The 23,049-nt window shown below is 24.3% G+C and overlaps 1 protein-coding gene across 1 annotated transcript in view; it reads left to right on the forward strand.

The window, feature by feature from the left end:
• LOC117167015 overlaps positions 1–23,049 on the forward strand; it is a 105,159-nt gene that overhangs the window by 10,279 nt on the left and 71,831 nt on the right. Inside the window, exons 4-5 of the mRNA XM_033351564.1 lie at positions 6,719–7,076; positions 16,626–17,021. Of these exons, the coding sequence (XP_033207455.1) occupies positions 6,719–7,076; positions 16,626–17,021 (754 nt within the window). The remainder of the gene's footprint in view (positions 1–6,718; positions 7,077–16,625; positions 17,022–23,049) is intronic.

The raw sequence follows: 23,049 nt of genomic DNA on the forward strand, positions 1-23,049 counted from the left end.
GGTAGTCCGTTTGGCATGCAATCAACTCGGGATACTTATAAGATACTACCATGATTTTTTCAGATTTTTTGGTCCAAAAATAAATTAGGCCAAAAACCGGCCTTACCGACCTTCCCCCTTTACAAAAATTCGATTTCTTTTGCGAAACGGAAAATTTTCGAAAAATATTAAATTCCGGATTTCAACAAGGAATTTTTAACGTATTCTGATTTTTAACTGAAATTTATTCAAGAGAATAACAATTCTCAATGGAAAATTGAATTTTTCCAACAAAATTATTGTTCAGTGTTAAAACGAGGAATTTTCGAAAAAAAATTAAATTATGAATTGGAACAGGGAATTTGTCAAAAAATTTATAATTCTTACAATTAGTTGAAATGAAACATTTTCGAAAAGAATTAAAATTCCGCATTTAAATAGAAAATTTTCAATTTTTAACCGATTCGGAGCTGAAATTAGAATTTAAAATTTCTGCAAATGGTATAATTTCGAATATTTTTAAATTCAGTGTTTGATTCTTCAATTTAGAGCATTTAAAATTTTAACGTAGATTTATATTTTTTGAACTAAATCTTTGAACTCTACAATTGATAAAAGTTAAGAATTTGTAATTTGGCAGTTTAAATACATTTAATTTAAAATTGTGCAGTTGAAAAGTGTTAGTAGCTTACACATTATGCGTGCAAATTATTCAGTATTTTAATACAAAATTGTTGAATGAAACCAATTTTAAACTTAAATTTTCGAATTTTAAAATTCAAGAGTTTCACTTTGAGTGCTTTCGTTTGCAGTTCAGTTCATATTACTTCGAATGGAACAATTGGATAAATTGTTTGATTTTAAAAATTTCATTGACCGTGAAAAATGTTTACGAACCGGGAAATGACCACGAATTTTTTTCTTTGACAAAAGCGGCCACCCTGAATGACGCTTTCCTTTGATACCATTTACAAATGTTTTTTTTTCTATTGTGGATTGATGATAATAAAAATAAAAAAGACGCAAGAAATAAAAAAAAATTAAAGGGGATTTGGTTGGTTGTCTTCTCATTTTTCTTTCTTCTTTTTTGTTTCTGTTCAAATTTTTTTTTCTTTTTTTAGGAACATTATTATTATTTTTTATATGGATTTTTCTTTAAATTACAATAGGAATATTTTATTGTGGTTGTCGAAATGTGGTCGTTAGATTCTTGGTTTTATTTTCAGGAATTCAGCACATTAACTTGATTATTAAATTTAAATTTCTTAAATTTTATTACAAATAATGACTCAAGGTAAAAAATAGTCGATTTTATTTCCAGAAATAACGGGTAGAGTTCTTAAATTCCCGAGAATTTAAGTTCAAGTTATATAACCGAGAATATGACAGAATTTAGGGGAATTTAAAAGAATTTAAGAGAATTTGAGAGTTTATGATTTTTAACAATATTTTTATTGTTCAGGTTATATCAGCGGTTGAATATAATTTATTTTCTAACTCAGGAATATTCAGGAAATTAAAATATCTTGTGATATTTTTACCATAGAATATTTTTTTAAGCGGAATAAAACAGTGTTTCATATACAAATTAAAAATTTTCAAATGTATTAATTTATTTCAAACAAAAAAAGAAAGTTTTTTCTACTTTAAAAGATAAATGTGTAACAAAATACTGGAATTTCCATCAAAATAATTGAATTTTTTACATAATAGTTGAATATTCAACCTAAAAAGACAAATTGCCAACGAAAAAGTGTCACAGTTCATATTTTAGTAAAAAATAATTAAATTTATACAACCAAAGAAAAGAATTTTAAAACTAAAAAGACGAATTTCTAACAAATAAAGATCTTTAACTCAAAAAATAAATTAAAGTTTATCTAAATTATTGATCCTTCAAACCAGAAGACAAATTTTCTTTACAAAAATTCAATTTTCAAACAAAAAATATGACTATTCAACCAAAAACTTCAACAAAAAATTAATTTTCCACGAAACTGATGCATTTTTACGCAAAAAAAGGAAATTTCCAACCAAAAAATTATTTTTTACAAGAACATAAAACGCGAATTTTCAATTAAAAAATTACAATCTTAAAAAATGGAAAAGTAACATTTTCTGTTAAAAAATGAATTCTAAACCAAAAAAAAAAGAAGTATTTTCCACTAAACAGTTAAATTTTAAACCAGACATAAGCCTTCAATAAAAAAAAATTCACAATGTAGTTTAACTTTGACCCAAGTAGTTGAATTTTCAATTAAAAAAGATTAATTGTCAACAAGATAATTAAACTTTTAACCAACAAGATAACTGTTCAACTTAAAATATAAAACTTTACCAAAAAAAGTGATTTCTTAACAAAGCGATTCAACCAAATGTTTTAAACAAATTAGTGGGATTAACAAGCAAAGGAGAACGATTTTTAACCAAAAAGTTGCATTTTCATTTTAAAAAAAATGAAATTTCTTCTATAACAGATGAAATTTTAAATCAAAAAGATAAATTGTCAAAAAAATGGTTGAATTTTCGGTTGAAAAAGATTTTAGTCGAGTTTTCACGATCAAGCTATGAATTTTTTAACAATAAATAATTTTCTACCAAAAAATTGAATTTTTAATCAAAAAAGACAAATTTTTTTTACCAAAAAGGATGATTTTTAACAAAATTGTTGAATTCTCTAGCAAATAGTTGCATTTTTATTAAAAAAAATTAATTTCTGCTGAAGCAGGTAAATTTTAAAATAAAAGACAAACTTGAAAAAAAAGAGCTGAAGGTTCAACCTAAAAGTTAACAAAAAAAATGCAAATTTCTATTAATTAGTAAATTATGAGATTCTCATAAATTCTCAGAGAACTCTAATAACGGGTCTTTCCTTTATTCTTCTGAATTTTTTCTTGTTTGAAGAATTCATCTTTTTCGAGGGTGACGAGATAACTTGAATGGAAAATTAGCTCATTATTTTAATTTTCACCCCCTCAAAACAATAATTTCAATGACCCGTAATGCAATTTAATTTAAGGTGCTTCGTTTAAAACCCCGGGTTGCTACAAAATACCAATTTCGAAATTCCCTCATTATCTCCTGACTCTTTGCGAACCAACTTTTTATTTCCCTGACCGTTATGAATTTGTCTTTCAAGTTAAATTTTCAACTAAAGGAATTAACTTTCAACCAAAATACATGAATTTTCAAACAATAAGATTAATTTTCTACAAAGAAAAAATAGTTTTGAACAAAATATTTGAATTTTCAATAGTATACATTAATTTTTAACTAAGAAAGTCCAATTTTCAAGTCAAAAATATAATAATTATTTTACATTTCCTCAAAATATCCCTGACTTTTAGAACCAATTTTTTATTTCCCTGACCGTTATCAATTTGTCTTTGAAGCTAAATTTTCAACTAAATAAACATAAATTTTCAAGCCAAAAATAGAATAGTTATGTTACATTTAAAAAAAATGTTTGAATCATAAATATCGTATTTTCAAGAAAACAGTTAATTTTGTAACCAAATGAATTACCTTTTAACTAAAATAAGGGATCTATAACAAAACAATTAATGTTCAACTAAGAAGATTAACTTTCTACTGCAAAAGACGAATTTTTGACAAATATCATCAATTTTCAACTAAAAAAGATACATTTTTAACCCAAAAGTGGAATAGTTATGTTTATAGTTAAAAAAGTTATTTTTTAACAATAAACACCCCGTTTTTGAGGAAGTAGTTAACTTTTTTAACCAAAGAGATGAATTTTCAACTAAATAGGGTAAACTTTAACAAACGAAAAATTATTTTAAAACAAGATTAATTTTCTATCACAAAAGACGAATTTTGAACAAAATACATGCATTTACACATGGAAAATAAATTTTCAACCAAGAATGGAATGACGGTTAAAAAATTTACTTTTTAAAGATAAAGAACAAATTTTGAACCGAGGAAATAAATTTTCAACTAAAAATGGAATAGTTACATTTCTAGTTAAAAAATTAAATCCTAAACCAAAATGAAACGAATTTTCAACAAATGAGTACAATTTTTAACCATGAATTCTGCCACCAAAAAAAAAGAAAATTTCAACGAAATACCTTAATACTCAACCGAAAAAAAAGATTTTTGATCCAAAAATGGAATATTTATGTTTGAAGTTTAGAAAGTTAATTTCTAACCATAAACAACGGATTTTCATGAAAACAGTTCATTTTTGAACCAAAGAAATTATCTTTCAACTAAGATGAGGACTCCTAAACAACGAAAGTTAATTTTTAACCGAGATGATTTTCTAACACAATAAACGAATTTTTGACCAAATTAATTAGTTTTAAACTAAGAAAGATAAATTTTCAGGCCAAAAATGGAATAATTATGTATACAGTTAAGAAAATAATTTTTAACCGAAAATATCGCATTTTCAAGAAAATAGTTAATTTTTTAATCAAATAAATGATTTTTAATTTAAATTAGGAATCTTTAACAACATCAAAATGATTTTCAAAAACAATAAGAATAATTTTCTACTACAACAGACGAATTTTCAGTTATAATGATGTATCTTCAATATAAAAATGAATTTTCGAACCAAAAAATGGAACTAAAAAAGATAAAATTTCAGCAAAAAGTGAAATAGTTGAATTTTTTATTTACAAAATAATTGTCCATCGATTAAAAATGAATTGACAACAAAAAATGCTATAGTTAATACTTCAACCATAAAAATTATTTTGATTTAAAATCAAAATAGAAAGATTCATCAAGCAGTTGCTTTTAACTAAAAGAAAAACAATTTCTATGAGAAAAGGTGACTGTTTTAATTAAAAATACATAATTTCAATTAAAATAATTTTTTCAGTGACTAGAAAAAAATTTCTCCAAAATATGGAATTTTCATGTAAAAACACGATTTTTCTACAAAATAGTTGAATTTTTAAAAAAAAAGATCATTTTTGACGAAACAGTTTAATTTTGAACAAAAAAAAAAAAACGATTTTTCAACAAGATAGTTAAAAATTCCTCGATCAAAATAAAAAAAATTCAACCATGCAAATGCATTTTCAGCCAAGAAGATTAAAATAAAAAGGCGAATTTTGAACCAAGAATACTTATAAGCCAATAAAGAAAATAAATTCATCTGTACTGTTGAATTGTAATGCAAAAAAAAACGAATTTTCTGCAAAATGGTTTTATTTTCAAACCGAAAATATGAATTTTCAGCAAGGAAGTGAATATTCGATCAAATATTTGACCAAAATTTCGAGGTCAACATTTTTATTTACATAATTTAGTAAAATCTGCACTATTTCAAGGATTTCATAAAAATTTCATAAATATTTCAAATCAATACAAGAATTTCAAAGATTTCCAAACTTTTAAAACTATTTTAAACGAATACGAAAGATTTCACCGATATTTCAAAAATGTAAAACTATTTAAAAAGGTTTCAAGAAATTTGAGAAAATTTTAAAAGATTTCAATGACTTTAAGCGAACACAAAATATTTCACAAAAAAAGATTAAAGAAAGCTTTGATAAATACTTAAAAGATTTCATACAAATTTAACAAAGATTTCAAGAATTGCAAAGTAAACTTATGTTCGCACAAAATGGGGAATTTGTTTATTTAAAGTTCTGCTTTCTTAAAAAAAATTTTGGCGAATAAAAAATGAAATGGCTCATTTTTACATCTGTAATAAACACCCATAAATTGTAACTACATTTTTTTCGATTTGATTTTAAAGAAGGTTCTAAAAATAACTAACTAAAAATAACGTTTAAAATTTATGGATCTCTTAAAAAATCAAAATTGCATATATTTGAAAATGATCCAACTTTTGGAACTCTTGTCTAATTAAAAAATTTCATGATGATAGTTCCGAAAAACATTTATTTTACATCTATTAGAAATTTTGATTGATATTTCCTAACCTGTTAAAAAAAATTTGTTTTCCTTTTTTAGAAAATTTTCAAAAAGTTGAAAAGCATATCACTTTTTGAAGTTTTATCGAATTTAAAAATGCCATTATGATAATTTGCAATTCTTTTTGATACGTATAAGAAAATTTGACAAAAATATCTGAACTCATAAAAAAATTTTATTTAAATCTTGAAAAAGCTCAAACTTTTTGAATTTTTGTCTAATCGAAAAATTTAACTGACGTAGTTTCTAAATATATGTGATATATAGTGATGAATTTAAATGAAACTTTCTTATCTTTTAGAAAAATATTTATTTTTTAGTTTTCTGAACATTTTCAAATTTTTGAAAAGTATATAACTTTTCTAATTTTCATCGAAATTAAACATTTTATTTGGATAATTTGTAAGTCTTGTATCCATCTATAAGAAACTTTAACAAAAAAGTTTAAATTTGAAAAAAAAAACAATTTTCAAATTTTTAAAATGCTTTAAATTTTAAAATTTTGGTTAAAATATCTGCTTAACGAACTTAGCCTTCATTTTGGGAACCTTAAGAAGTGTATCAAAGACGATTGGACAAATCCTTCAAAAGTTAGCGTGGCTACAACATTCAGGTAACCATACATACATACAGACAGGCAGACACCGATAAAATTTTATGATTTTCGGATTCTGTGAGTGCCGAAACGTAAAGATCTGTTAAAAACCAGAGATCGAAAATTTGGACGATTACATTACACTCTCATGGATGAGAATGTAAAAATTGAATTTCGTTTCCAAGAATCGCTGGACGCCCTGTGATAGTTTCATTAATTTTACAGCGGAGCCACTCAAACCTTCATACATGCCAGTATTCCTTACAAAGAAAGAGAGAAAAAAACTGCGCAGGCAAACTCGCAGAGAGACATGGAAAGAAGAGCAGGAGAAGATTCGGTTGGGTCTTGAAGCTCCCCCGGAACCGAAATTGCGAATATCGAATCTCATGAGGGTCCTGGGAACCGAAGCGGTTTCAGATCCAACCAAGATAGAAGCCCACGTTCGTCAGCAAATGGCAAAGAGATTGAAAGCTCACGAAGACGCGAATGCAGCACGAAGATTGACAGCTGAGCAGCGCCGCGAAAAAAATGCCAGGAAACTTAAAGAAGACACGACGCTTGGAGTTCACGTTGCTGTCTACAGGTAATTATCAACATAATTATTTTTATTAAGGTTTCGGGTAACGGTAATTTATTCATTTCATTTTTTAATGGTATTTTTATTAATTTATATGTAATTATAGCCAGTCAGAAGAGACATTTTTTGTATATCTTTTTAGTAGTACCAATTAGTACTATAAAAAAAAAAAACACACACACACACATTGCGCTCAAAGTGCGCGATTATTATTTTGTTGTCTCACGCAATCTTTAATGAAATGACAGTGAATTTATTCTTTGACCGGATATTTGACCAAATTTTTAGAATAAAAATGTTGTCAAACTTTTATTTCAACCGTTTTTTTTAAACAAATTTGTTAAATTATCATTTTTATAAATTATCATAGCATTCAGTTTAGAATGCTTAATCTGGAAGTCTTTCACTTTAAAAATTTTCTATTTTTAATTTTTAAAAGCATATTTTTAAAATCGAAATTTTTTTATAAAATACAGGATGGCCGCCAGAATGGGAAGCCGGGAATTTTACAAATTTTTGGAAGAAAAATCTGCCCAAGTTAAATTTTAACAGTTTTTAAAATAATTAAAGTGCAGTTTTGAAGATTTAAACAATTAAAAATTAAAAGCACTTGAAGTTGAAAATTTTTGATATAAAACAGCTTTATTTTATAAACTGTGAATATAAATAAATAAATAATTTTTAAAATGGATCTGTACTCTCAAGTATATAAATCTGAACAATATTTGATTTGACCAAACAATTCTAGATCCGTTCAAAATTTTAGGATTTCCAGATTGTAACTGTTTGAGTCCAAAAGTCTCAAGAATTGAAATTAATAAATCATTTATTCCGAGAATTTTATTTTTAAATAAGAATTTCAATGATTTATCAATAATATATTTTTAATTCAGAGTTTCTGGTCTTCATTTATATTATTTTTTATATTAAATTTAATAAATAAGTTTATTAATATATTATTTCTATTCATTTTTTTAGCCATCTAAAAATGTAAACGTGCGTTTTACTATTTTCAACTTGAAAATAAATCCATAATATAGTCATAATTAAAGGTTTTTATTAAATTGAAAATATTGTGAGTTTAAATTATATTATTTAATTTTTATCCCATTTAATTAAAACATTTTAATTTAGAAAAAGAATAAGTATTTAATATTTAGCAATATTTCACTTTTCATTTAAGACGAGTAAATTGAAACCAAATATTTAAAAGAAAACAATTTGAAACTGATTTGTTTTACATAGAAAGCTTCGAATCTTTAGATTTTCCAAGAACTTTTGAACTTTTAGCGTTACAATTTTAATTTTCTTATTTAAAAAGTGTTGAATTTATAAGTGAAATTGTTAAATTTTTACGCATAAATAGCAATCGAACACTCATTATTTTTAAACAAAATTTGAGTAATTTCAAGAAATATTTCGTAGTTTTAAAAATATTCAAAATTAATTAAAAACTTGAAATGTCTTCAAGTAATTGAAAAGAAGTGTGTTAACATCTTTTCAGAACTTCTAAGTATATTTTAATATTAATCGAAATTTTCCTACAATTTTTTTAAATTCGGCAAATTAAAAAAAAATCCTTAAAATCTTCTTAAGCTTTCTGTTACAATAATTTTTTTAAAGTGAAAAATTATTTTCACTTTTCCTAAGAATCTTAAGAAAATTTTTATTCTTTTGAAGTCTTTCACAATTCTTAAAAAAATTCTACACTTTTTGTTTGAAAGCTGGAAAAATCTACATTTTATTTTAAATTCGGCTGTAAGTATTTGAAATTATTTCAAGTTCTAAATTTAATTCGTATATTTTTTAAACTTCTAAATATCTCTTGAAATTATTTAAATATGTTTACAAATAATAAGTGTTCTACTGTTATTTATAAATTCAAATTTTAAGGATTTCTTTTAATTTGCAGGATTTTCTAAAAGTTATAGAAAAAATTTAATTCATTTTAAAATATATTTAAAAGTTCCAAAAAATTAAAAAAATTATTTTGAAGTAGGAAAAATTAAAACCACTTTTAGATTTCTCAAGATTTTGAAGTAAAATTTGAAAGCTTTTGAAGAATGCCTGGACTATTCAAAATAAAACTAGAAATAAAAAAAACTGTTGAGTTAAAAAAATATTTTTAAATTCTTAATGGGACTAGCTTAAAATTACTTAAAATAATGTAATTTTGAAAATTGTTAAAGTTCATTGCTTGATTTATTAATATAGGCTATTGAAAATGTTAACGTGGATTTATATTTTTGGAACCTGATCTGAATCTTTGAACTCTAGAATTGATAAAAGTTTTAAATTTTGCAATTTATTTGCATTTCATTTAACATTGTTTAATTGAAAAGTATTAGTACCTTCCATTTGGCACGTGTAAATTTTTGAGCATTTGAATACACAAGTTTTGAATTGACAAACTTTTAAACATCAATTTTTAGATTTTGGAATTTAAGTGTTCCACTTTTAATGCTTTTATTTGTTGTTTACTGCTTATTACTCTATATGGAAAAATGATTAGAATATACCATCTAAATAATAATAATAATATATAATTCAATAGTTTTGATAATTTATATTAAAAATTATGACTCTTGAATACAATCAATGATATTTTATCTAAGTAGGAAGTTTAACAAGGAAGTTGAATCCCTAACAAGGCTAGATTAATTTTCAACCAAACATTTGCATTTTTAACGAAAAAGGATGAATTTTAAAAGAAACTGTAGTTTTTTTTAACCAAAAAAGATTAATTTTGAACCAAGAAGATTAATTTTCTACCAAAAATGGCGAATTTTTAATGAATATATGAATTGATCTTAATCCAATTGAACATTCCATAGTTGTAGTTGAAGATTTATCTGTTTAGTTCCATTTTAATTTTTTTTAACTGTTTGATTTTATTTAAGTTTTGATTGACAATTTATCTTTTCTAGTAAAAATTAATTTTTTCATTGAAAATTCAACTATTTCAGTCGTAGATTCATTGTTTTAGTTTGAAAATTCATAATTTTGGCACATTTATAATTTTGTTAACAAATTGATATTTTTTTGTGGAAAATTTGTTTTTTTTTTGTTAAATTTATTTATTTCAATGTTTTTCTCTGTTGTGTTAAAGCATGTTTAGAATTAAAGCCATGAATTAAAATAAAAGTTTGCGTTTTGCGGCAAATGTGAATTTCTTACTTTTAATTGACCGGGAAAATTAAAGACGTTGGTCGGGAAAAACCTGAAATTCTCCTTGAATTTCAAAACCTGAAAATTTCCTTGAATTTTTTATGAGAACCTTGAAATGATTTTTTTAATTTAACACGGTTATTTTATTGAAAATCGAAATGTAATTAAAAAAGGTGATTACACCAGATTTCGAAGATTTGAAGCACACGAAAAATTTTACGAATATTTCAATGATGTTAAACTATTTAAAAAAGTTTCATAAAATTTGAAAGGATTTGGAAAGATTTCAATGATTGTAAACGAATACAAAAGATTTCAGAAAGCTTTCCAAATTCTCATTACAATTTAAAAGTATATAAAATATTTCACAAAGATTAAAAGGATTTCACAAAGATTTCAAGGATTTCAAAGACGACTTATGTTCACAAAAAATTTCATGAGACAGGGAAAAAGCGGGAAATAACAGTGCGTTTATTTTTTGACCGGCAATATTATAAATTTTTAGAAAAAAATTTGTTCAAGTTTGAGTTTTACAGTTTTTAAAATAATTAGTTAAATTTTTATTTCTTTCAATTATAATATCATTCAGCTTGCAATGCGTGTTTCAAAAATCTTTCATTTAAAAAATGCTGTTTTAAAGAGTTAAAAAATTACAAATTAGAAGCGTTTAAAATGGACAATTTTGGATAAAAAACATTTTTGGTTGATGAAATGTGAATATATAAATTGGAAAGTCTTAGTAGTTAAACAAATGTGAATTTTTATTTATTTATTTATCCATAAATTCATTAATATTGATTAGTTACTATATTCAAATTTATTACATTTCAGACATGTTTTAGTCTAATATTTGAAAATTAAAAATTTTTTAAATTAGGAAATAGATCGATTGCTTGATATTTAGAAATATTTGACTGTGCTTTTTAAGAATTGTGAAAGGCTTCAAAAGGGTAAAAAACATTTTTTTAAGATTTCTAGGAAAATTGAAAATGATTTTTTTCTTTTGAAAAATTAATTTTAAGATAATATTTAAAAAGATTTCCAAAATTGTCAAAAATGCATCTGGAAGATTTTAAGGAAAGATTTCAATTTTGCAGAATTGAAAAAAAATATCAGCATTTTTTTGTAGCGTGTCTAATTAAAAACAAGTTGATTTATAAAATGATATAACAATGTTTTTACATTGTTAAAAATAGCTTTGTATTGAATTGATTTTTTTAGTGGTGAAAATGAATTTGTTTAATTGAAAATGTAACTTTTTTGTTGAAATTTTTATATTTTGGGATCGAAAATTTAACTAATCCAGTTGAATTTTCCATTATTTTAATTGCAATTCAACTTTTGTTTGGACATTTATCTCTTATGATTAAAAAATGATATAATTTTGTTGAAAATTCCACTTTTTGTGGTGAGAAATTGATCTTTTCCGGTTAAAAATTCAACTTTTTGGTTACATTTGTTATCTCGATTTTTATTTAAAAAATTTGTTTTAAATAAAAATATTTTGTCCGTTGCAATATCGACTATTTATTACATTTTTCGTTGAGAACTCATCTTTTTTGGTTGAAAATTTAAGTACTTGGTTGATGTTTAAACTTTAGTTAAAAATTCATTTAGTTAATTGAAGAAGATTTATTGTTTTAATTAAAAATTCAACGCTTTGGTTACAAATTTAACTATTTGGTTTTTAAAAATTCGTTTTGTTTGTGTTTAGAAATAATAATTTTATTTGAAAATTCAACTAATCCAGTTGAATATTCCACTATTTCCACTATTTTTCTATTCTTTTAACTCAAAATTTAACTACTCCAGTTGAATATTCCATTATTTCAGTTCAGATTTCAACTATTTTGTTGAAAATATGTTTTTTAGTTGAAAATTAATTTTTTTAAACTGGAAATTGAACTGTTTTGTTAAAAATTCGTTGTTTTGTGTTGAGAAATAAGTTTTCTAATTGAAAATTTACCTAATTCAGTTGAATATTCCATTATTTTAAATGAAAATTTAACTATTTTTTTTAGGTTGGTTTTTTACTTGAAAATTAATTTTTTAACTGAAAATTTAAATATTCTATTATTTTACTTGAAAATTGAACTCTGCTTGAAAATTGATCTTTTTTGGTTGAATATACATATTTTTGAGTAGAATTGTATCTTTTTTAGTTAAAAATTCATTAGTTTAGTTGAAAATTAATTCCTTCAACTGAAAATTAAAATTTTAAAATTGGTCTTTTTTATAGAAAATTCAACTATTACATTTAAAATCCGAATATTTGTTTAAAAATCCATTTTTTTCGCATAAAATAATCTTTTTCTTTGCAAGTTAATCTTCTTATTTAAAAATTTTTCTTTTCGGTTAAAAATTCAAGTATTCCAGTTAAATATTTATAATTTTAGATGAAAATTCATCTTTTAGTTTGGGAATAAAATTAATTGTTTGAAAGTTAAACTCTTTGGCTAAAGATTAATTTCTGGTCGAAGATTCGAAATTTCAATTCAAAATTCAGCTCTGCTTGAACATGTTGAACTTTGTTGAAAATAAATTTCTTTAACTAAAAATTTAACATTTCAGTAAAAAATGTCACTATTTTTATGAAAATCCGTTGTTTTTTTCAGTGAGAATTAAATTTTTAACAGAAAATTTAACCAATCTGTTTTTAGTTGAAAATATATCTTTTTTGTATGATATTTCAACTATTTGGTTAAAAATTGATATTTTTAATTCAGAAATGAATTTAAAAATTCATCAGTTTTGTTGAAAATTAATTCCTTCAACTAGAAATTTGAATGCCCATTTTTGGTTGAAAATTGATCTTTTCTTGTTCAAAATTTAATAATTTTTATGAAAATTTTTCTTTTTTCGTAGAAAATTGAACTATGTTATTAAAAATAATTATATTCATTTGAAAATCCATTTTTTTAGATAATAATCTTTTTCATTGCAAGTTAATCTTCTTGTTTAAAAATTCTTCTTTTCGATTAAAAATTAACTATTCCAGTTCAATTTTTCTCATTTTAGTTAAAAATTCATCTTTTAGGTTGGAAATAAAATTACTTGGTTAAAAGTTAAACTCTTTTGCTAAAAATTAATTTTTTGGTTGAAGTTTCATAATTTTAATTAAAAATTTATCTTTGGTTGAAAAGTTAACTGCTTTGTTGAAAATCAATTTTTTTCACTAAAAATTGATATATTTCAGTAAAAAACGTAAATATTTTGTAAAAATCCGTTTTTTTTTTTTTTTGAGTGAGTATTATATTTTCAACCAAAAATTTAATCAATCTATTTTTAGTTGAAAATATATCGTTTTTTGGATGAAAATTCAACTTTGTGTTGCAGAATTGATATTTTTTATTTAGAAATTAAACTAGCTGTTTGAATAATTTATGCACTTTGTGAAAAAATCGATTTTTTTGTAGAAAAATAATCTTTATCGGTGAAAATTCATCAGTTTGATTGAAAATTAATTTTTACAACTGAAAACTTGAATGCCCATTTTTGGTTGAAAATGGATATTTTCTTGTTCAAAATTCAACAATTAATATGAAAATTTGTCTTTTTTCATTGAAAATTCAACTATTTAATTGAAAATCCACATATTTGTTTAAAATTCATTTTTCTTTGTAGAAAATAATCTTTTTATTTGCAACTTGTTTAAAAATTCTTCGTTTCCGTTAAAAATTTAAGTATTTATGTTAAATTTTTCTCATTTTAGTTGAAAATTCATCTTTTAGGTTGGGAATAAAATTATTTTGTTAAAGGTTAAACTCTTTTGCTAAAAATTAATTTTTTGTTTGAAGTTTTATAATTTTAATTAAAAATTCATATCTCTGGTTGAAAATGTAACTATTTTGCTGAAAATCCGATTTTTTGTTTTTTAAGAATTATAGTTTTAACAGATAATTTAACCAATCTCTTTTTAGTTGAAAATATATCTTTTTTTGGACGAAAATCCAACTATTTGGTTGAAATTTGATATTCTTTATTCAGAAATGAAACTAGTTGTATGAAAATGTATGTCGTTTTTGAAAAATTCGCCTTTTTAAAAATTGAACAATTTGGATGAAAAGTTGTCTTTTTTTATTGAAAATTCAACAATCAAATCGAAAATCAACATATTTGGTTAAAAATCCATTTTATTTTGGAGAAAATATTCTTTTTCTTTGCAAGTTAATTTTCTGTTTTAAAAATTCTTCTTTTCGGTTAAAAATTAACTATTCCAGTTCCATTTTTCTCATTTTAGTTGAAAATTCATCTTTCAGGTTGTAAATAAAATTACTTGGTTGAAAGTTAAACTCTTTTGCTCAAAATTAATTTTTTGTTTGAAGATTTATCATTTTAATTTAAAATTCATCCCTCTGGTTGAAAATGTAACTATTTTGATGAAAATCCGTTTTCTCTTCTAAAAATTTAACTATTTCAGTAGAAAATGTAACTATTTTGCTGAACATCCTTTGTTTTTTTATCTATTTTTTTATTAAGAATTATATTTTTAACAGAAAATTTAACTAATCTATTTTTAGTTAAAAATATATCGTTTTTTGTTGAAAATTAATCATTATGGTTAAAAATTAATTTTTTTGGTATAAAACTCAACTATTCCAGTTAAAGGATCATCATTTTATTAAAAAATTGATCGGTTTTGTTGAAAATTAATTCCTTCAACTGGAATTTTGAATTTCTTGTTGTTAAGAATTATAATTTTATCAGAAAATTTAACCAATCTATTTTTAGTTGAAAATATATCTTTTTTGGATTAAAAATCAACTATCTGGGTGAAATTTGATATTTTTTATTGATAAATGAAGGTAATTACTTAAAAATAAATATTCTTTGTTAAAAATTCGCCTTTTTTTGTAGAAAAATAATCATTATCATTGAAAAATCATCAGTTTGCTTGAAAATTCGGCTCTTTTGTAGAAAATTAATCATTATCGTTGAAAATTCAACTTTTTGGTATAAAATTCAACTAATCCAGTTGAAGGTTCATCATTTTAGTTGAAAATTGATTAGTCTGGTTGAAAATTAATTCCTTCAACTGAAAATTTGAATGTCCATTTTTGTTGAAAATGTAACTCCTCTTTTTCAAAATTCAACAATTTGGATGAAAATTTGTCTTGTTTTATTGAAAATTCAACTTTTTAATTGAAAATCCACATATTTGGTTGAAAATCCATTTCTTTTTGTAGAAAATAATTTTTTTCTTTGCAAGTAAATTAATTAATTTTTTGGTAGAAGATTCATAATTTTAATCAAGAAATCATCTCTGGTTGAATTTTTTCAACCAGAAATTTAACTATTTCAATAGAAAACAGAACTATTTTGCTGAAAATCGATTTCTTTCTTGTTATTAAGAATAATAATGTTAACAGAAAATTTAACTAATCTATTTTTAGTTGAAAATATATATTTTTTAAAAATATAAATTCAACTATTTGGTTGAGAAGCCCCCGGGAAATGATCAGGAATTTACTTAATTAATTGAAACGGCTACCCTGCTCTTTGTTTATTAGGGTGGCCCAAAAAATCACATTTGACAAATTTCAACGGGCTTGTTGGCCAAATCGTTCTAGTGGGCAAATAAATGTATGCCTATTTTTTTATTTTCGAAAAAAAATATTTTTAGAACTCGCTCTGGCCATTTTTATATCATATGGAGTGTAACATGTAAAATGTTTCCAATTTTTATTTCTTCGATTTTGGACAGGAAATTATAAGCCAATTTATTTTATAATTAATATACTTGTTCACTTATCAATGAATATTGCATTTATCGCAATTTTATACCTCAGAAATATTATGCAAAAGTTGTAGGCATATCAAAAATGTATAATTTAAATTGAGTAAAGCGTAAGAAAAGCTTATGAAAAATGACGCATTTAAGTTGAACACCGGCTGAAGGGACTGCAGGTGGACGGCTGCAAAAAAGTTGAACCTCGGTCGGTCCGCTCATTATACACCGTATTTGCTGCCATACCACGCTGCGGTGACTGACAATGAGTTGAATGGCAGAGTAATAATAAGTTAATAAATCTATAGCTGCTCTCTGAGTTAAACCTGTAGCTGGTGTAAGGATTTCTTTACTTCAAATCAGGAAACTTTGAAGCCTCAGAGCGAGTTCTAAAAATATTTTGTTTTGCAAATAAAAAAATAGGCATACATTTATTTGCCTACGAGAACAATTTGGCCAACAAGCCCGTTAAAATTTCTCGAATGTGATTTTTTGGGCCACCCTATTTTTTATTTATATAAAAAAAATAAAAGGATGATAAAAATTAAAAAATCTAATCCATCTCTGCGCCATCCTGGGAAAAGCCCTTGAATTTCGTTCCTAAGAATCGCTGAACACCTGCTGTAATGGGATTTTTGTTGTTGTTTTTGTTATTGTAGAATACGAGATTTATTCAACAAAGCGAAAATGTTCAAAGTGGAAACGAATGCGAAGCAGCTCTACTTGACAGGATGCATGATGCTTTTTCGAGATTGCAATGTTGTAGTTGTTGAGGGCGGAGCGAAGCAACTCAGCAAATACAAACGGCTGATGTTACATCGAATCAAATGGGAGGAGGACATTGTAAAGGACACTGATGGAAACGACGTTCCTAATAAGTGTGTCCTCGTATGGGAGGGTACGAGCAAGTCTCGCCACTTCAACGATGTGAAAACAAAAGTCTGTCCAATCGAGAGAGCGGCGCGTGATCACTTCAAAAAACACCAGGTAGAACATTACTGGGATCTGGCCTACAGCGGGGCTGTTCTCGACAATACGGATGATATTCCTGCTTAATATTGACAATTTCGTATTAGTCTAGGCATTGAATTGCGTTTACTCGCGGATGATTAAATCAATTTAAGAAAAAATTGTTTATTTTTTTTATAGCGTTTACCGGTAATCGAGTATGTTGACATGTGTGAAACTGAATATGAATTTAATCATTGTCTTTGGTAAAAATCTAGGGCTTGATTACTCGGATTTTTGGTTTATACTTAATTTCAAAATTGAAGGAAATGCCTGGGATTGCAAAATCAGATTTGGGATAAGTAATGCAAAATATTGAAGGAATTTATGACAAAATAGAGAAATTGGAATGACACAAATAAACTTTAGAGAGCAACAATAAAATAATGAAATTTGTAATTTATGTAAAAAGTAGAGAAGCTGCAATTGCACAAATAAACTTTGCAGAGTGAACATCTGTGAGTTTCTTCGATATATTTAGGAGTACTTAAAGTGTAAATGAAATCCTTGAAAGCCTTTTAGGATCTCTTAAAATTTCTGGATGCACTTGGAAATGTTTTTTGAATCCATTTTTAAATCTTTGAAATTTATTTAAATATTTGAAAAATTCTCGACATTGTTTAAAGTCTCATAGAACTTTTAAAATAATTGGAAGCCCTATGAAATTCCTTGAACTACTTTAAATGCCTTGAAATAATTTAAAATCTGCGAAATCGAGGATAATCCCTTAAAATTAAATTAAATTTCTTTTACTTTCCAAACTTTTCTATAAATCTCTGGAAATGTTATGCTACAAAATTCTTTAAAATTCATCGCTTTTTTTTATATATTTAAATCCTTTAGAATCCGATAAACGGAGTGTCTAGTGAGCTTGAAAACCTTGAAAACCTGAAACTATCCTTGAATTTTCTAAACCTTGAAAACCTGGAAATCTCCTTGATTTTTTTACGAAAACCTTAAATTTTAATCTTTTTTTTTAGAAGTAATGTTAATTCAGTTTCAGAATTAGAATAAGCCTACAACGGATTTTTCGAGTGGTTGACCACTCGGTTTTTGAGTGTACAACAGATTTCAAAAGGTTACAAAATATTTCTAAAGATTTCAAAATACTTCGAACATTTCAAAATATTTTTTACTTCTTTAACATTTCATAAACATTTCACGGATGTTAACGATTTAAAAAAGGAGCGCACACCAGATTTCAGAAAGATTTCACATTTCAGAAGATTTCAAAATATTTTAAATAATTCAATGACTTCAACGAATACAAAAGATTTTCCAAACAAAGATTCAAGAAAGATTTTATAAACATTTCAAAATATATTAAACAAAGATTTCAAGAATTTCAAACATTCGAAAAAGGCGTGTACACTAGATTAAAAAGTTTTCACAAAAAATCCCTAAAGATTTCGAACATTTCATAAAGATTTGGATTATTTCACAAAGATTTTAAAACTTACAAAAGAGTTTAAAGATTTTAAAAAGGGTCAATTAAACCACATTTCTAAGATTTCAAAACATTTCAAAGATTTTAAAAAATTTCAAAATTTTTAGGAGAAATCAAAGGATTTCACTAAGATTTGTAATAATTAAAAAAATTTTAACGAATTGACAAAGATTTCAAAAGACTTCACAAAGATTTCGAACACTGCACAAAGATTTTAAAACTTTCAAACGATTTTAAAGATTTCAAAACATTCTAAAGCTTTAAATAACTTCGAAACTTTTTAGGTGATGTCAAAGGATTTCACAAAAGTTTCAAAGATTTCATAAAACATTCATAAAGATTTCAAAACAATACGCTAATTTCATAGATTTCAACAAGGGTCAAGTACATGAGATTTCAAGGATTTCAAACCATTTCAAAGATTTTATACAATTTAAAAATGTTTGACAAGATTTTGAATGATTACAAAAGATTTCTCAACTATTTTAAAGAATTCTTAAGGTATTCAAAACATTTTAAGAATTTCAAAGATTCCAACAAGGATACCAGATTTCAAAGATTTCAAAACATTTAAAAGATTTTTCATGATTTCAAAAGGTTTCAACAAATTTAAGAAGATTTGAAAAGATTTTAATCATTTTAAACGAACAGAAACGATTTTACGAACAAACATTAAAGAAACATTTTCAACAAATTTTAACGATTTGATAAAGATTTTAAAAAATTTCACAAAATTTTTGTAGATTTCAAAGCTTTCAAGGACTTCAAAGATTTCAACAAGGGTACAGTACAACAGATTTCAAAGATTTAAAAACATTTCAAATATTTTAAACGATATCAAAATATATTATAAGATTTTAAAATATTTAACAAAGATTTTCAAATATTCCAGTAATTTTAAACGATTGCAAAAGACTTAGAGAAAATTTCACAATTTCTTTAAAGAATTCATACGGATTTAAAAAGAAAATCAAGAATTTCAAAACATTTCAAAGATTTTAAGCGATTTCAAAAAGTTTCAACACATTTAAGAAGATTTCTAAAGACTTCAATGATTTTAAACAAACACAAAAGATTTCGCAAACAAATATTAAATAAATAGTTCACAAAGATTTCAAGAATTTGAAAGACTTTATACAAGCTTTAAAAAATGCCAACAGATTTATCAAAGACTTCACCGAAGTCTCAAGCTTTCACTAAGGTTTGTAATACTTCACAAAGATTTCAAAAGATTTCATAAAGATTTAAATGATTTCAAAGGCATTACGAAGATTAAAAATATTCCTAAAGATTTCACAAAGACGACTCATGTTCGCAAAAAAATAAGAATTTTCGTATTAACGATTCGGCTTTCTTTAGCAATTTTAGGCCAATAAAAAAGTGAAATGGCTGATTTTTTACATGTATGCCAAACGTTTATTTCATTATTTGATGTAAAAAAGAAATTCTGGAAAATTGTGATTTCTTGACCTGGAAAACCTGAAAATGACCTTGAATTTCATTCCTAAAAATCCTTGAAATACCTTTAAATCTTTGAAAATCTGTGAATTAATATCACTAAGAATCTCTTAATATTAAATTAAATTTATTTATTTTCCCAAGATTTTCTAGAAATCCCTTAAAATCTGTTGAAATTCTTTAAAATACCTTAAAATCCTTTAAAATTTGTTGAATCTTTAAGTTAATTAAAATTTTTAAAAAATTTATTTATTTTCCAAACTTTTCTAGAAATAGCTTGAATTCTTTGGAAATCCTGAAATATTCTTTAAAAATCCTTTTTTTTTGTATATCTTTAAATTATTTGAAATATCCTCAAATCTGTTGAAATTCTTTGAAATACCTTAAAATCCTTTAAAATCTGTTGAATCTTTAAGATACAATTGAAATTAAAGTAAATTTTATTTATTTTTCAAAGTTCTCTAGAAATAGCTTGAAATCTTAGAAAATCCTTCAAAATTCTTAAAAATTTCTTGAAATTATTTATATGTATTGAAACCTTTTAGAATCTTTTGAAATCCCTTGAACCTTGTGAAATTTCTTTAAATGCCTCAAAATCTTTAAAAATATGTGGATTCGCTTAGAATCTTTTGATATTAAATTAAATTAAATTTATTTTTCAAATTTTTCTAGAAATCTTTGGAAATCCTGCAAAATTGTTTGAAATTCCTAGACATTTTTTAAAACTCTTAAAATCCCTTAAATTTTATTTTGAAATGTTTGAAATCGCTTATAATCGTTTGATATTAAACTTATTTATATTTATTTTCAAAACTTTCTGAAATCCTTTGAAATCTTTGGAAATCCTGCAAAATTATTTTAAATGCCTTGCATTTTTTTTATCTTCTGAAATCTTTTAGCAGCTTTAAGAATGCTTTAAAATCCCTTGAAATCTTTGTAAAACATCAATCATTTGAAATTTCTTAAATATAAATTAAATTAAATTTTTGCATCAAAGTTATTATTTTTAAAACCTGAAATACCTGTCGAACTCTTCCAAATTCCATGAAATACCTTAAAATCTCTTGAAATCTTTGGAAAACGTTTCAACTCATTAGAAGGATTATAAATTTAAAACTCTTTAAATATAAATGAAAGTAAACTTATTCGTTAAAGTTCTCTAATAAAAAACTTTAAAATCTTTCGAATCGCTAGAAATCCCTTAAAATTTTTTTTTAATTGTTTGAAATTCCTTGAAATTCCCGAAACTGTTTTAAAATCTTTAAAATTAGTGAAAATGTTTGGAATTATTTTAAAACCTGTGAAATTTGTATAAAATCTGACGAAATTGCCTAAAAACCTTAGAAATTCTCTGGAACTCCTTTAAATTTCTTTAAATTGGTTGAAATTCTATGTTAAATATATAAATAAATCAGTTGTTTGTACTTTCCCTTATTTTTGCATTAACTATTTCAGTTTATTGACATCATTTATTTCTGTACTGATTTTCTATAATGATTTTTCCAGAATACTGAAAAAATTATCAGAAATTCATTATAGAGCAATTATTTTAAACATATAATAAATTTCTTATGATATATTTTCGTGATTTTCTATATTGATTTTTTTAGAATAGCGAAAAAATTATTTAAAAAATCATTACAGAAAGATCATTATGGATCTAGACTGAATTTGCTCAATATTTTTGTGATTTCCTATAATTATTTTTCTAGAATCGCAAAAAAATTATGCAAAAATCATTACCGAAAGATCATTATAGATATATATTGAATTTTCTATAGTTTGTTGGTGATTTTCTATAATTACTTTTCCAGAATCGCGAAAAAATGATTTGAAAAATAATCATAGAAAGATCATTATAGATATAGAAATATACTTAATTTCTTGTTTTCGTCATTTTCTATAATGATTTTCCCAGAATCGTGAAAAAATTATAAGAAACACATTATAGATATAGACCTACACTAACTTTCTTATATGTTTTCGTTTTTGTTTTGTATGATGATTTTCCAGAATAGCGGAAAAATTATGAGAAATTGGTTATGGAACAATCATTATAGACAAATCTTTATAGACCTATATGGAATTCCTGATAAGTTTTCATGATTTTCTATCATTATTTTTCCAGAATCGCGAATAAATTAAAAGAAAATCATTATAGAAAAATGATTATAGACCTATACTGAATTTTTTATGTTATTGTGATTGTTTATAATTATTTTTCCTGAATCGCGAAAAAATTAGAAGAAATTCGTGATAGAAAAATTATTAAAGATCTATACGGAATTCCTTATAAGTCTTCATGATTTTCTATAATGAGTTTTTGAGAATCGCGAAAAAATTATTTTAAAAATCGTTATAGAAAGATCATTATGGACCCATATTGAATTTGCTATATTTTTTCCTGATTTTCTATCATTATTTTTCCAGAATGCCGAAAAAATTATAAGAATATTATTATGGACATATACTGAATTACCTATAATATGTTTTCGTGACTTTCTATAATGATTCTTCCAGAATCGCGAAAAAATTACAAGAAAATCATTATAGAAAAATTATTATAGACCTATACTGAATTTGTTATGTTTTTTTGTTATGTTTTGTGTTATGTCAGTATCAAGAAAAAACACAAGAAAATCATTACAGAAAAGTCATTATAGTCTTATATGTTTTCGTGATTTTCTATAATAATTTTTCCAGAATCGCGAAAAAATGATAAAAGAAATCATGATAGAAAGATCATTATAGGCCCATACTGAATTTGCCATATGTTTGTGTGATTTCTATAATTATTTTTCCAGAATCGTGAAAAAATTCTAATAAAATTATTATAGATAAAGACCTATACTGAATTTCTTATGTTTTCGTGATATTCTCTCATGATATTTCCAGAATCTCAAATAAATTAGAAGAAATTTGTTATAGGAAAATTATTACAGACATAGACGGAATTCCTTAAAGTTTTCATGATTTTCTGCAATTATTTTTTCAGAATCACAAAAAAATTTTTTTTTCAATCATTATAGGAAAGTCATTACAGTCTTATATCTAATTTTTAAAATGTTTTCGCCATTTTCTATAAATTTTTCCAGAATCACGAAAAAATTATTTTAAAAAATCATTGGAGGAAGATCATTATAGAGATATCATTATATATATTTGTGATT

Source organism: Belonocnema kinseyi, chromosome 2 (assembly GCF_010883055.1).
Source record: "Belonocnema kinseyi isolate 2016_QV_RU_SX_M_011 chromosome 2, B_treatae_v1, whole genome shotgun sequence".
Classification (NCBI taxonomy): domain Eukaryota; kingdom Metazoa; phylum Arthropoda; class Insecta; order Hymenoptera; family Cynipidae; genus Belonocnema; species Belonocnema kinseyi.